Raw genomic sequence first — 16294 nt, 5'->3', positions numbered from 1 at the left:
ATCTGTGGGTCAATAAAACGTGTTCCAAAATGTGCCTAATTGGAGTCCCAGTCAGGCAAAGAGACAGAGAAAGGGGTAGAACATTTCTTTGGAGAAATAGTGGTTGAAGACTTTCCAAATTCAATCCAAGTAGCCCAGAGAACCTCTCAGGGTAAATACAAAGAGAACATCTTAAAAGCACCCAGAGAAAAATAACACATTACATACAGGGGACAATAATAAAATTAATAGCTGACTTCTCATTCAGAAACAATGGTATCAGGTGACATATTCAAAATGCAGAATGACATATTCAAAATGCTGAAAGCAAATGAAGTCACCCAGCAATTCTATATCTGACAAAATAATCATTCAAAAACTAAGGTGACCACTGAAAACTACTAGAATTTATAAATGAGTTCAGCAAGTTCAGGATATAAGATAAATATACAAAAATTAAGTGTATTTTTTATACACTTGCAAAGAACACTCTGGAAATGAGAATAAGAAAGCAATTCTCCTTACAACAGCATCACAAAGAATAAAATATTAGACATAAATTTAACAAAAGAAGTGCAGGGCTTCCCTGGTGGTGCAGTGGTTGAGAGTCCGCCTGCCAATGCAGGGGACACGGGTTCGTGCCCCAGTCTGGGAAGATCCCACATGCCATGGAGCGGCTAGGCCCATGAGCCATGGCTGCTGAGCCTGTGCGCCCGGAGCCTGTGCTCCGTAACAGGAGAGGACACAACAGTGAGAGGCCCAAGTACCACAAAAAAAAAAAAAAAAAAAAAAAAAAGGAAGTGCAAAACTTATACTCTGAAAACTACGAAAAACTGTTGAAAGAAATTCAAGAAAATGTAAATAAATGGAAAGACAACCCATATTCATGGATTGGAAGATTACTAAAATGGTGATACTCCCAAAACTGATCTACAGACTCAACACAATCCCTATTAGAATTGCAGCTGGCTTCTTTGTAAAAATTGACAAGTTTATCCTAAAATTCATATGGAAACTAGTGAAATTTATATGGAGGCTAGCAAAAACAATCTTGAAAAAGAAGAACAAAGATGGAGGACTCTTCCTTCTCAATTTCAAAACTTACTACAAAGCAGCAGTAACAAAACAACATGGTACTGGAATAAGGGTAGATGTATAGATCAAAGCAATAGATTTGATAATCCAGAAATAAACCCTCACATTTAGAGTTGATTGATTTTCAGCAAAAGTGCCAAAACAATTCAGTAGGGAAACAGTAATAGTATTTTCAACAGATGGTGCTAGGATAGCTGGATATCCACAAAATAATGAATGTGGACCCCCCTATCCCACACCACACACAAAATTCAACTCAAAATATATCAAAGACCTAAATGTAAAAGGTAAAACTATGAACCTCTCAGAAGAAAACATAGGGGTAAATCTCCATTACTCTGGATTAGGCAATGGATTCCTATTTATGACACTAAAAGAATAAGCAACAAAAGAAAAAATAGATACCTAAGACTTCATCAAAAACATTTTTGTGCATCAAAAGACAGTATCATGAAAATAAAAAATCCACCCACAGAATGGAAGAAAATATTTGCAAGTCATTTGTCTGATAAGGGACTTGAATTGAGAATGTATAAAGAACTTCTACAACTCAACAATAAAAAGACAACCCAATTAATAATCTATATAGATATCTTCACAAAGAAGATATTCAAATGGCCAATAAACACTGTTGAGCAATGAAAAGATGCTCAACATCATTAATCATCAGGGAAATGCAAATCAAAATATAATGAGATAGCACTTCACACCCAGTGGGATGGCTATAACAAAACAAAACAAAACAAAAAACAGAAAATAACAAGTGTTGGTGAGAATGTGGAAATTTGAACCCAAATATACTGATGATGGGTATGTAAAAGAGTCCAACCACTGTGGAAAACAGTCTGGCAGTTCCTCAGAAAGTTAAAATATAGAGTTACCCTATAACCTAGCAATTCCATTTTCTAGTTATATACAGAAGAGAAATAAAAAACCAAAATTTCCACACAAAAACTGTACACAGAAGTTCATAGCAGCATTATTCATAATAGCCAAAAAGTGGAGAAAACCCAAATGTTCATCAACTGATGAATGGATAAACAAAATATGGTACCAAAACAGTGGGATATTATTTGGCAATAAAAAGAAGTGAAGTACTGATACATGCTATCACATGGATGAACCTTGAAAACGTTATTCTAACCGAAAGAAGCCAGTCACAGAAGACAGCATATTATATGACTTCATTTACATGAAATGTTCAGAATAAGCAAATCTACAGAGACAGAAAGTAGATTAGTGGTTGCTTAAGACTGGGGAGTAGAAGGTAGAATGTGGAGTGATTGTCAATGGGTATGGGCTGTCTTTTGGAAGTGATGAAAGTGTTCTAAAATTAGATAGTAGTGATGGTTGCACTCTATGAATATACTAAAAACCATTTAATTGTACACTTTAAATAGGCAAATTGTATGGTATATAAATTATATCTTAATGAAGTTGTTACCCTAACACACAAAAAGGTGAAATAAAGGGGAAACAACTTCCAGAGAATTAATTGCCAGCAGACCTGCACTGTAAGAAATGCTACAAGTTCTTTATGCTGAAGACACTGGATGGCAATAAAAAGTAAAAAAAAAAAAAAAACCCCACATGAATCTTTTTCTTTTCTTCTCTTAATTTCTTTAAAAAATGACTCTAAAGTAAAAAGTATAACAATGTATTATTGGGTTTAAACCACATACAGATGTAATATTACTGGACTAGCTGTTTTTAAAAACACATGCTAAAAGGAAGAGTATTCTTCTTGTTAATAACATACCACAAAATAAAATAAAATGTAATTACCAAAGTTAAATTAAAGTGAAAGATGCCCGTATATGTACTATTTATGATTCCCAAGCTTGGAGCAAGTCCTCCTGATGTGAACACGCTTAGAAATTCCTTTGAAGTAAGCTCAATTTCAGATTGGAAAAAACACTGGATTTTCTTCAGGAAAGAGAAAAAAAACAAGTAGTGACAATTTGATGGAGAAGAGCATATTTTACATTAATTTGAAAGTGAGGAGAAATCTATGAAAAGTAGATGCTGCTGAAGATTGCTATCTCTAGTAATTCTAGTCTTTAACTTGGAAAAAAATCTATTTTGAAAAGTACACTTTCAGAACCCATCAGCCTATTATGCCAGTGTCATCATAGGTTTCAATTCATCCTATAATAATCTTTTCTGTCATAGAAATGGTCATAGAGTTATTATGTTTAACAAACATAGACTCAAAGTCACATGCTATCACATGTAGAAATTCCTATTTTATTAAAATCATTATTTTGTGTCTAAATAAAAAAGCAAATATATAAAGCAAAACTCATTTTACTGCATTTTTATTGAATATTTCCCAGTTTTGAGAAGGTATATGAAAAGGTAGCAATCACAAATGGTGGATTTCCCTGAAAACCAATATGGATAAGAAGAGCTTCATCTAACTTAGTTCTCCTAGTAGTTAAGATCCCTCTGGGCAAGTTACCTATCTGAATTTCAGTTTCCCTATCTATAAAATGGGGAAACATGTTCATTCCAAAGATATTTACTGACCCCTTAGCATGAATCAGGCAGTGTTATAGGTGCTGGTGAAACAGAATTAAACCAAACAGGCAAAAACCCCTGACCTAATGGAACTTATTTTCTAATGGGGCTTGGCAGGGAGATAAACTCAAACCCTTTTCCTTTGTCTTCAACTTCTCCACAATTTATTGCACTTTGTTAAGATATTATATAAGCTCCCAATTCTAAGGATCCCTTTGAGTTACTCATCGTTGAGTTCTCCCATGGGTATGTGCATTGCATGTGTAAATAAACTCTGCTTTTTTTGTTTTCTTTGTTGTTTGTTTTTGTTTTTTAGGGATTTTTTGGCTGTGCCGTGAGGCTTGCAGGATCTTAGTTCTCAAACCAGGGACTCAACCTGGGTCACAGCAGTGAAAGCACTGAGTCCTAACCACTGGACTGCCAGGGAATTCCCAAACTTCATTTTTATCTCCTGCTTAATCTGTCTTTTGTCAGTTTGTTTTACAGGCTCCAGCCACTGAACCTAAGAGGGGAGGTTCAGTACTCCCCTACAGTACTTATCTTACAGAAGATTAAATGTCATAATGAACATAAAACATTTTGAAAAATGCCTGACAAACACTTTATAAATGCTAGCTATTATTTCTACTAATACTTCTTCTAGAACTACCACATCACAACTATCCAAAAAGTAGATTATACTTCCCTTTCAAAAGGACAAAACTGAGGATCAGAGAGGTTAGGTAACCTGCCCTAGGGCACACATACCATATATGGCAGAACCAAAATTTGACCCCAGCTCTGTAGGTCTCTCTTCCTATAGAGCCCGTTCCTTTTCCATAATATTTAATCACAAATAGGAAAGACACGTGTGACTCAAAGGGCTTGCACTTCACAATAGTTGTAAATAAAAAACTAAATATACGTTTGGCATATTAAGAAGGAACCGGGAACTAAGTCAAAACAGACTTTAGGATAAATGTATTTGTCCTCATGGGGTGTTTTTCTTCGTTTTGTTATATTTATCATAGACTTTTAGACAATCTGTGCAATTTTTATTAATTTATGTTTTTGTTAGCATTTGCTGCATGACTATCTTAACAGTAGATCTTATTTTGTTGTGTTTTTAAAAATTTTGCCATTATTTGAATCAAAGGAGTCAAATAATCCCCTACCCAAAATGACACCTACAATGTGGTACTTGTTATAAAAGGGAAAGATTCTTTCCCAAGGTCATGTGAGGTAACGTTCTTTCACTAACAGGCTACATCTGTCAAACTTCAGATGGACAGATCAGAACCATAAAAAATGAAGAGCATTACAGCCAGTCTTTTTAAAAAAGGGATGGAGCCATCTTAAAAAAAAAAAAAAAAGCAAACCACCCAGGGTGTTCAATGGCTAAATGAAATATTTTACTTGATCCAAGTGGAATGAAATAGAAAGGATAGAAAGGATTATTTATATCAAATTTCACCTCCCCAAGTCTGAAAATAGTAGAAGGTATTTGAAGAGCGTACAGTGCTAATGGTTTCACCTATGCACTTAAAAGGAATATGAGGGCATGTAGCACATGCTATTAGTGGACCTTACCAAGTCATCAGAGGAAAGATACAACTTGATTATTTCATTCTTTTGGGGGAACCCTTCGCTAGCACAAGCAAAGCGTTTCTCCGTATCACCTAAATAACACAAACATATATATATATATTTTTAGGCCACTAATGAAGAATTTCCATTAAAAGAACCATATTTTTTAAACAGAAAATATTTTTAAAGTATAAGAATTATAATTGTATATTTTAAATTCACATCACTCTAGATAAAGTTTAAATTTTCCACTTTATTTTTTCGTTTTAAAGATACAATATCAGGACACTAAAAAGAAAGGTTTGACTGAGCACTAAAATAAAATATAACACATGCTAGGCTATGATACAGATTTTCAGAGGTGGCCAAAAACCAGTTCTTCACTCTTAAACTCCTCAACCTTGGTGAACATATAAAAGGGACAGAAGTTGGAGATTGGAGTGAATTTATGTTTTGATAGAGAGCTACTGATATGACTCCTCTCCCCAAAGGGTGGGAGTGTTGGGAGGAAGATCCCTCCTTCTTATCTTGTTCTAAAGTGAGTCTCTCTGGGAATTCCCTGGCAGTGCAGTGGTTAGGACTCTGCGCTTCCACTGCAGGGGGCATGGGTTCGCTCCCTGGTCAGGGAACTAAGATCCAGCATGCTGTGGCATGGCCAAATAAAATAAAATAAAATAAAATAAAAGAGTCTCTCATAGACAGCATAGAGTTGGATCATGTGTGATTATTTGTTTTTGTTTTTGATCATGTGTTTTTACCCATTCTGCCAATCTCCCAGTTTTGATTGGGAAATTTAATCCATTTGTAGTTAAAGTGATTACTGATAAGGAGAGACTTACTTCTATCATTTTGCTATTAGTTTTCTATATACCTTATAACTTTTTTGTCCTTCATTCCTGCATTACTGCCTTCTTTTGGATTTAGTTGATTTTCTTTTTGTAGTGAAACATGTAAATTCCTTTCATGTATATTTTATAGCTATTTCCTTTGTGATTACCATGGGGATTACATTTAGCATCCTAATGGTGTACTACCCTAATTTGAATTTATAGCAGCTTAACTCCAATAACATAGAAAAACTCTGCTCCTTTAAAGCTCCAGCCCCACTCCTTTCCGTTGTTGATATCATAAAATTATACCTTTAAATATTGTGTGCCCCCAAAACAAGAACTAATAATTCTTTTGAATGCATTAGTCTCTTAAGTTATGTAGAAAACAAGATTTGGAGTTACAAACCAAAATTACAATGATAGTAACTTTTGTACTAACAATTTTTTTCTTTAGAATGTATTAGTCTCTTAAATCATGTAGAAAATAAAAAGTGGAGTTACAATCCATTGTTACAATGTAATTACCCACATATTTACCTTTATTTCTCCCTACTGCTTCAAGTGACTGTCTAGTGTCCTTTCATTTCCCCTTGCAGGACTCCCTTGAGCATTTTTTACATGGCAAATCTAGTGGTAACAAGCTCCCTCAGCTTTTGTTTACCTGGGAATGCCTTAATTTCTTCCTCACTCTTGAGGACAGTTTTCCCAGATATAGGATTCTTGGTTGACTGGTTTTTCTTTTAGCAATTTGAATATATCAGTCCACTGCCTTCTGGACTCCAAAGTTTCTGATAAGAAATCTGCTTATTATCTAATTGAGGATTCTTTGTGTGTGGTTATTCATTTCTCTCTTGCTGCTTTCAAGATTCTCTCTTTTTCTTTGGCTTTTGAAAGTTTGATTATAGTGTGTCTTGGTGTAGGTCTCTGTCAGTTCATCTGACTTGGAGTTTGCTTAACTTCCTGGATATATATATATATATATATATATATATATATATATATATATATATTATACATATTTATGCCTTTCATCAAATTTAGGAAGTTTTTAGCCATTATTTCTTCAAATAGTCTCTCTGCTCCTTTCTCTCTCTCTTCTGCTGTTACTCCCACAATGTGTGTTGGTCCACTTGATGGTTTCCCAGAGGTCTCTTACACTCTACACTTTTCTTCAACCTTTTTTCTTTCTGTTCCTGAGACTTGATAATTACAACTGTCTTACATTCAAGTTGCTGTTTTTTTCTTCTGCCTGCTTAAATCTGCCTTTGAATCCCTCTAGTGAGTTTTTCATTTCAGTTATTGTACTTTTCAGCCCCTGCATTTCTTCTTGGTTTCGTTTCAGGTTTTCTATTCCTCTATTAATACTTCCATTTTGCTCATACATTGTTTTCTTGACCTTCTCCACATCTTCTTTGGTTTTGGAAGCAACTTTAACATGGTTGTTTTAAAGTCTTTGTCTAGTAGATCTGCCATCCAATCTTTTTTCAGGATAATTTCTGGTGACTTATTTTTTTCCTTTAATGGGCCATACTCTCCTGTTTCTTTGTATGTCTTATAATTTTCTGTTGAAAACTGGACAGTTGAATCTAATAGTGTGGTAACTCTGGAAATTAGATTCTCCTCATTCCCCAGGATTTGCTTTTTTTTGTTACTGTTTTTGTCTTTCGGATTTCTAAAAAATTGCTGTAGGCTGTCTCTGTATCAAGGATCAACCTCAGGTGTAAATTTAAGGTCTTCTTAGGTCTTTTATGAGCCTGTGTCTTTTTTCCCTGGGCATGTGTTGTCACTTTGTAATTTATCCCCTTAAATGCAGTTTTTTTTTGTTTGTGTTTTTTTTGATAGTCTTTAATGTCTGGCTCCCAAAGAGGAAAAAAATGAAAAAGGGAGTAAAAAGGGCACTGGTCCTTTAAGTCCCTTGAAAATCTATTCAGCTGAGGGAGAAGAGTTTGCAACAATGAGGGGAGGTACAACAACAATGGCTGCCTGCCTCTTTGCACCTCTGTGATCAGAAGCAGCAGAGTACAGATTCTCAATATTTGGAAGACAGGGTCCTTTTTGCCCATCCTAGCTTCTGCAAGTTGTGTGTGACTGCTCCAGTAACACGTGCACAGCTGCATGCCATGAGGTTGAGGGTGAGGCATGGGTAGTTTCTACTGTGATAAGAGTTGACAATGACTGAAATTAACTGCAACTTACTGTCCAAGCCTTCCCCTAGAAGTTGTAAGCCTTCAGCAGACTCCAGAGTTCCAAAAAAGTTGTATCAGACAGATTCGGCCAGTGCAGTTGTTGTCCAGTTGGGGAGGCAGATTTCTTGTGCTTCTCACTCTGCCATCTTCCCAGAATCCTCTATCCCTTCTCCTTACCTTGAGTTTGAGGAAAGAGGCTGTGATGGGACCACTCATCAATGTCATATGTATTCCTCTAATCTGGGGCATAAATTCAGACTCCTTCTTGGAAAAAGGCAGGACTTGATTTGATGAAGAGGATAGGCCCTATCCCTTGCTAGACCTGTATAGCTATTTTCACAAGAATCCTACTAAGTCATCTTAGAGAGAAACGCCCCCCATCCTTTTTTTAAAATTTATTTTATTTATTTATTGTGGCTGCATTGGGTCTTTTGTTGCTGCACACGGGCTTTCTCTAGTTGCGGTGAGCAGGGGCTACTCCTCGTTGCTGTGTGCAAGCTTCTTATTGTGGTGGCTTCTCTTGTTGCAGGCTTCAGTAGTTGTGGCTCACAGGCTCTAGAGCACAGGCTTAGTAGTTGTGGCGCACAGGCTTAGCTGCTCCGCAGCATGTGGGATCTTCCCAGACCAGGGCTCGAACCCGTGTATGCTGCATTGGCAGACGGATTCTTCACTGCACCACCAAGGGAAGCCCGCCCCAACCTTGATATCTAACCACTCTCAATATCTACTCAAATTCCTCATCCCCTACCATCCATCCAAATGGTCATGCTGGCCTGCCCTCAGCAAGAATACTGTTTGGTTAGCTGAGCAAGAATCCTCCCTACTCTTGATGTCTCCTCTTAGTAATTTTCCATACAAAGACACAATTTCCCCCACAATGAACCTGCTCCTTGGCTATAAATTCCCACTTGCCTATGTTGTATTTGGAATTGAGACTAGTTCTATACTGAGATCTTTTTTCCTCAGTTGCAACAGTCCCTGAAAAAATTGTAGTTTTACAGCTTTAAATATTGTCCAGCTCTGGTTTTCTATGTCTCAATGAAGTTGAAGCCAGATGCTGCAAAAGTACTGAAGGACATCAGACGTAAGGCTAGATGAAGGGTAACTACAAACATCTTTTGTAACAAACATGGGTTTTGGTGGTATACAATGGCAAAGTACTTCTTAAAAAACTGTCTAAAGATGAGTTAGGGATATTTTTATATTACTTTTTAAAAAGTGTTTTAAATTTTCTGACCCTTTTTTTTTAAACATCTTTATTGGAGTATAATTGCCTTACATTGTTGCATTAGTTGTTGCTGTATAACAAAGTAAATCAGCTATACCTATACATATATGCCCGTATCCCCTCCCTCTTGCATCTCCCTCCCACCCTCCCTATCCCACCCCTCTAGTTGGTCACAAAGCAACAAGCTGATCTCCCTGTGCTATGTGGCTGCTTCCCACTAGCTACCTATTTTACATTTGGTAGTGTATATATGTCAGTGTCACTCTCTCACTTCGTCTCAGCTTACCCTTCCCCCTCCCCATGTCCTTAAGTCCATTCTCTATGTCTGCATCTTTATTCCTGTCCTGCCCCTAGGTTCTTCAGAACCTTTTTCTTTTTTTTAGATTCCATACATATGTGTTAGCCTGCGGTATCTGTTTCTCTTTCTGACTTCCTTCACTCCTCTGTATGACAGACTATATTCCATTGACAGTAATATTCCATTGTATATATGTGCCACATCCTCTTTATCCATTCATCTGTTGATGGACACTTAGGTTGCTTCCATGTCCTGGCTATTGTAAATAGAGCTGCAGTGAACATTGTGGTACATGACTCTTTTTGAATTTTGGTTTTCTCAGGGTATATGCCCAGTAGTGGGATTGCTGGGTCATATGGTAGTTCTATTTGTAGTTTTTTAAGGAACCTCCATACTGTTCTCCATAGTGGCTGAACCAATTCACATTCCCACCAGCAGTGCAAGAGTGTTCCCTTTTCTCCACACCCTCTCCAGCATTTATTGTTTCTAGATTTTTTGATGATGGCCATTCTGACTGGTGTGAGATGATATCTCATTGTAGTTTTGATTTGCATTTCTCTAATGATTAATGATGTTGAGCATTCTTTCATGTGTTTGTTGGCAGTCTGTATATCTTCTTTGGAGAAATGTCTGTTTAGGTCTTCTGCCCATTTTTGGATTGGGTTGCTTGTTTTTTTGTTATTGAGCTGCATGAGCTTCTTGTAAATTTTTGAGATTAATCCTTTGTCAGTTGCTTCATTTGCAAATATTTTCTCCCATTCTGAGGGTTGTCTTTTGGTCTTGTTTATGGTTTCCTTTGCTGTGCAAAAGCTTTGAAGTTTCATTAGGTCCCATTTGTTTATTTTTGTTTTTATTTCCATTACTCTAGGAGGTGGGTCAGAAAGGATCTTGCTGTGATTTATGTCATAGAGTGTTCTGCCTATGTTTTTCTCTAAGAGTTTGATAGTTTCTGGCCTTACATTTAGGTCTCTAATCCATTTTGAGCTTATTTTTGTGTATGCTGTTAGGGAGTGATCTAATCTCATACTTTTACATGTACCTGTCCAGTTTTCCCAGCACCACTTATTGAAGAGGCTGTCCTTTCTCCACTGTACATTCCTGCCACCTTTATCAAAGATAAGGTGACCATAGGTGCATGGGTGTATCTCTGGGCTTTCTATCCTGTTCCATTGATCTATATGTCTGTTTTTGTGCCAGTACCATACTGTCTTGATTACTGTAGCTTTGTAGTATAGTCTGAAGTCAGGGAGCCTGAATCCTCCAACTCCATCTTTCTTTCTCAAGATTGCTTTGGCTATTTGGGGTCTTTTGTGTTTCCATACAAATTGTGCAATTTTTTGTTCTAGTTCTGTGAAAAATGCCATTGGTAGTTTGATAGGGATACAACTGATTCTGTAGATTGCTTTGGGTAGTAGAGTCATTTCCATAATGTTGATTCTTCCAGTCCAAGAACATGGTATATCTCTCCATCTGTTTGTATCATCTTTAATTTCTTTCATCAGTGTCTTATAGTTTTCTGTATACAGGTCTTTTGTCTCCCTAGGTAGGTTTATTCCTAGATATTTTATTCTTTTTGTTGCAATGGTAAATGGGAGTGTTTCCTTAATTTCTCTTTCAGATTTTTCATTATAAGTGTATAGGAATGCAAGAGATTTCTGTGCATTAATTTTGCATCCTGCTACTTTACCAAATTCATTGATTAGCTCTAGTAGTTTTCTAGTGGCATCTTTAGGATTCTCTATGTATAGTATCATGTCACCTGCAAACAGTGACAGTTTTCCTTCTTCTTTTCTGATCTGGATGCCTTTTATTTCTTTTTCTTCTCTGATTGCTGTGGCTAAAACTTCCAAAACTATGTTGAATAATAGTGGTGAGAGTGGGCAACCTTGTCTTGTGCCTGATCTTAGAGGAAATGGTTTCAGTTTTTCACCATTGAGAACGATGTTGGCTGTGTGTTTGTCATTTATGGCCTTTATTATATTGAGGTAAGTTCCCTCTCTTCCTACTTTCTGGAGATTTTTTTTATCATAAATGGGTGTTGAATTTTGTCAAAAGCTTTTTCTGCATCTATTGAGATGATCATACAGTATTGATCCTTCAATTTGTTGATATGGTGCATCACATTGATTTCTTTGCATATATTGAAGAATCCTTGCATTCCTGGGATAAACCCCACTTGATCATGGTGTACGATTCTTTTAATGTGCTGCTGGATTCTGTTTGCTAGTATTTTGTTGAGGAGTTTTGCATCTATGTTCATTTATGATATTGGCCTATAGTTTTCTTCTTTTGTAACATCTCTGTCTGGTTTTGGTATCAGGGTGATGGTGGCCTTGTAGAATGAATTTGGGAGTGTTCCTCCCTCTGATATATTTTGGAAGAGTTTGAGAAGGATAGGTGTTAGCTCTTCTCTAAATGTTTGATAGAATTCACCTGTGAATCCATCTGGTCCTGGGTTTTTGTTTGTTGGAAGATTTTTAGTCACAGTTTCAATTTCAGTGATTGTGATTGGTCTGTTCATATTTTCTATTTCTTCTTGGTTCATTCTCAGAAGGTTGTGCTTTTCTGAGAATTTGTCCATTTCCTCCAGGTTGTCCATTTTATTAGCAAATAGTTGCTTGTAGTAATCTCTCATGATCCTTTGTATTTCTGCAGTGTCAGTTGTTACTTCTCCTTTTTCATTTCTAATTCTGTTGATTTGAGTCTTCTCCCTTTTTTTCTTGATGAGTCTGGCTAATGCTTTATCAATTTTGTTTATCTTCTCAAAGAACCAGCTTTTAGTTTATTGATCTTTGCTATGGTTTCCTTAATTTCTTTTTCATTTATTTCTTATCTGATCTTTATGACTTCTTTCCTTCTACTAACTTCGGGGATTTTTTGTCCTTCTTTCTCAAATTGCTTTAGGTATAAGGTTAGTTTGTTTATTTTAGATGTTTCTTGTTTCTTGAGGTAGGATTGTATTGCTCTAAACTTCCCTCTTAGAACTGCTTTTGCTGCATCCCATAGGTTTTGGGCTGTCATGTTTTCATTGTCATTTGTTTCTAGGTATTTTTTGATTTCTTCTTTGATTTCTTCAGTGATCTCTTGATTATTTAGTAGCATATTGTTTAGCCTCCATGTGTTTGTATTTTTTACAGATGTTTTCCTGTAATTGATATCTAGTCTCATAGCATTGTGGTCGGGAAAGATACTTATACAATTTCATTTTTCTTAAATTTACCAAGGCTTGATTTGTGGCCCAAGATATGATCTATCCTGGATAATGTTCCATGAGCACTTCAGAAGAAAGTGTATTCTGTTGTTTTTGGATGGATTGTCCTATAAATATCAATTAAGTCCATCTTGTTTAATGTAGCATTTAAAGTTTGTGTTTCCTTATTTATTTTCATTTTGGTTGATCTGCCCATTTGTGAAAGTGGGGTGTTAAAGTCCCCTACTATTATTGTGTTACTGTCAATTTCCCCTTTTATGCCTGTTAGCATTTGCCTTATGTATTGAGGTGCTCCTATGCTGGCTGCATAAATATTTACAATTGTTATATCTTCTTCTTGGATTGGTCTCTTGATCATTATGTATTGTCCTTCGTTGTCTCTTGTAATAGTCTTTATTTTAAAGTCTATTTTTGCTGATATGAGAATTTCTACTCCAGCTTTTTTGATTTCCATTTATCTTCTTGAAATGACAAATGGCTGTCAGGAATATGCTGACACATAGTTTCAAAAAGTAAATCAGGACTCAGTCTATCCATTCAAACTGAAGGTTCATTTGAACAATGAACATTAAATTAAATACCTTTAAAAATGCATGCTGTGGAGAGAGCATTTTGAATATAGGCAGCTGGAAATGTTCACATTAGTATGTGATTTTGTTACTGGAAATCTCATAAATATATCTATAATAACTGTCATATCTGCAATACTTTAGAAACTTGAAAATGGAAATTTTTTTTACTTGATTTAAATATTTCAAATGAATTTCAATGAAGTTTGGAACTATTTGCTTAAAATGGAAAAAAGTTGATTGACATACAGAAAGTTGAAAGCTTACTAAAATTTTTTCAATAAAAACCTTTACAAAGTTGATAGATAGGATTGAAAAATGAGTATCATGATTTATTCATTAAGCCAACATGCATTTATCCCATTTAGATATACAAAAATTTGTGAGATATATTTTTAATATAATAGCTAATTTAAGTTAAATACCAAAATAAATTGAATTAGAGCCAGATATTCAAATCTCTATAAACTTTGACTCCAAGATTTAAAAAAATATATTTACATCACATTTTCTCACCAAAAATCTTAAAATTTCAAAGAATTTTATGATGTTGATCAGTATACTTTATAATAATTTAAAAAGATTATTTCATCCTTTTTCATCCCCTTTTAATTTCTGGTTTTTGTGTAGGTTTACAAGGTACACAATATATTAGTACAGTAGTACAAGTACATAATTTAAAAATAAATAGAAAATATTGGAGAACCAAGCTTGCACTTTTTTTTTTCCAACTGATGCAATGCATGACCAAAAAACTGACTTCATGACTGAAGATCTGGTGTAAACTACTGTCATCGTCTTCTGTCTGTTCTCTCTGCCTACCAACTTTCCCTTCACCAATCTACTTTACATAATGCTACCACATTAATCTTCCTAAACTGTAGCTTTGAGATGTTACTCCCCTATCCAGTCATCTTAAATGACTTTCCAATGAATATAGACTAAAGCCCAAATTCCTTAGCTTGGCATTCAAGTACCTCTATAATATAAGCCAGTTTCCTATCTTTCCAAAATATTTTACTTCTTCTATTCCTTCATTCAAGTCAGAATGAACTATTTACTGCTCCCTTCATGTTCTGTGGTTGCCTACCTCTACGACTTTATTCATCACTTACCTGATGTTGTCTTTGTAGGATGCTCTTCCCCATGCATGTACAGACATTTGGGGGACAAATATGGATTGATACCTTTCATACAGTGTTTTCTCTGACTCACTCCATCCCCTGCCCCAGTTGGAAGTACATTCTCCCTTCTCTGAAATCTCATAAGTTTGCCAGTGACTATCCAATCTTTGGTTATGTCCATACTTGTGTAATATATTCTCTAGTGGAATATAGGAATTAGAACTGGTTCATCCCAGAACTCACCCAATTCTGCAACACACCCATGTGTAGAAGAGACCCTGAGTCTCTCCATCCACTCAGTCAACAATTTTTTGACCATCGACTATGTTCTGGTAGATCCAGTTCAGGATACTACAGAATCTATACAATCTGCACAAATGGAGGGTGGATTTGTCTTATTCCTTTTGTAAAGTTTTACACCATGAAAGTCCTATTGGGCAATTTAATCCATGTATTAATTTCAGAAAATTCTCAGTCTATTAGCCTATAATTCAGTTTACAATTCATCCTACATGCAACCATTCATGGAGGAAAAATCAAAAAGATCTATCCAAATAATTCAAGTTTTGCAAATATAAAATGTTCCTTAAAATTTAAATATTCTATGACTTATAAGTAATGAAATACTATAACAAAAGAAAAGTCCCGATGTACACAATGATATTATTAGAAACCTCTGGACCAGAGTACAATAGATAATACCTGGGAAAAACTGGAAGATAAAGTAAAGAAGAAGTACTAAAAGAAAAATATTTTAACTGTTAGTGAGGAAGGGATATAAAGGGGAAGTCTTGAGAGATATTCTCTATTTTAGAGAGTAAAAAGAGTCTGAAACTTACCTTTATTATATGTTATTCCTGATGAAAAATCAAAAATGTTCAAAAGTAAAATCATAACATATAAAAGTGGCAATTCCATCTGTTGGAAGAAAAAAATTATTGCCATTCAATTACTCTGAAGATATTTTTTAGTTCCTTTTGCTATAAACAATGGCAAAGAAATCATCTCTTCTTTGAATTAAAAATATTTCTCATTATGTGACAAAAGCAGACAACAATTGACTAAGCTCTACACTTACTCCTTAACTGGTATTAAAGATATTTATAAATATAATTATTGCAAACTAAAGAACTGTGGCTCAGGGTTTTCTGCAACTGTTAGAAAGGCATGATCAATTCTACATCTGTGTAAAACACAACCTGACTTGATAAAGACTCAGGATGGTACAGTTGTACCTTGATCTGAGACTGTGACAGTATTGCTCTTGGGAGAGACAATCCATGTGAGTCCTGAGCACCCCTGTACATCCTTGCTGTGTGCCAGGAATGCAAGGCCCTTTTCTCAGAGTTGTGCTTGCAGCAAGCAACCTTGAGGCATGAGGTAACATCCTCTGGACAAGCACAGGATTGTTTCCATGGTGAATCTCCCAACTCCGTGTTCTTCTCCTGTAATGCACACCACTATGTGTGTTAGCAAGTATCTGTCATGGGCTGAATTGTTCCCCCCTCCCAAATTCATATGCTGAAGTCCTAACCCCCAGTATATCAGAATGTGGTCATATTTGGAGATAGGGTCTTTACAGAAGTAATTAAGTTAAAATGAAATCATTAGGGTAGGCCCTAATCCAGTATAACTGGTGTCTTTATAAGAAGGCGAAATTTGGACACTCTCTTGTACAGGTAGAAGAT

At 35.7% G+C, this 16294-nt stretch overlaps 1 protein-coding gene across 1 annotated transcript in view; it reads right to left on the bottom strand.

Annotated features, from left to right (window-relative positions):
• Positions 1 to 15524, bottom strand: part of CATSPERB (cation channel sperm associated auxiliary subunit beta) — a 131561-nt gene extending 116037 nt beyond the window's left edge. The window contains exons 1-3 of the mRNA XM_033850710.2: positions 15446 to 15524; positions 5164 to 5252; positions 2860 to 3000 (exon numbers count right to left, since the gene is read on the bottom strand). Coding sequence (XP_033706601.2) covers positions 2860 to 3000; positions 5164 to 5252; positions 15446 to 15524 — 309 coding nt within the window. The remainder of the gene's footprint in view (positions 1 to 2859; positions 3001 to 5163; positions 5253 to 15445) is intronic.
• Between the last annotated feature and the right edge of the window lie 770 nt (positions 15525 to 16294).

Source organism: Tursiops truncatus, chromosome 2, assembly GCF_011762595.2.
Source record: "Tursiops truncatus isolate mTurTru1 chromosome 2, mTurTru1.mat.Y, whole genome shotgun sequence".
NCBI classification, from domain to species: Eukaryota; Metazoa; Chordata; class Mammalia; order Artiodactyla; family Delphinidae; genus Tursiops; species Tursiops truncatus.
This window is presented reverse-complemented; position numbering and strand designations above follow the sequence as displayed.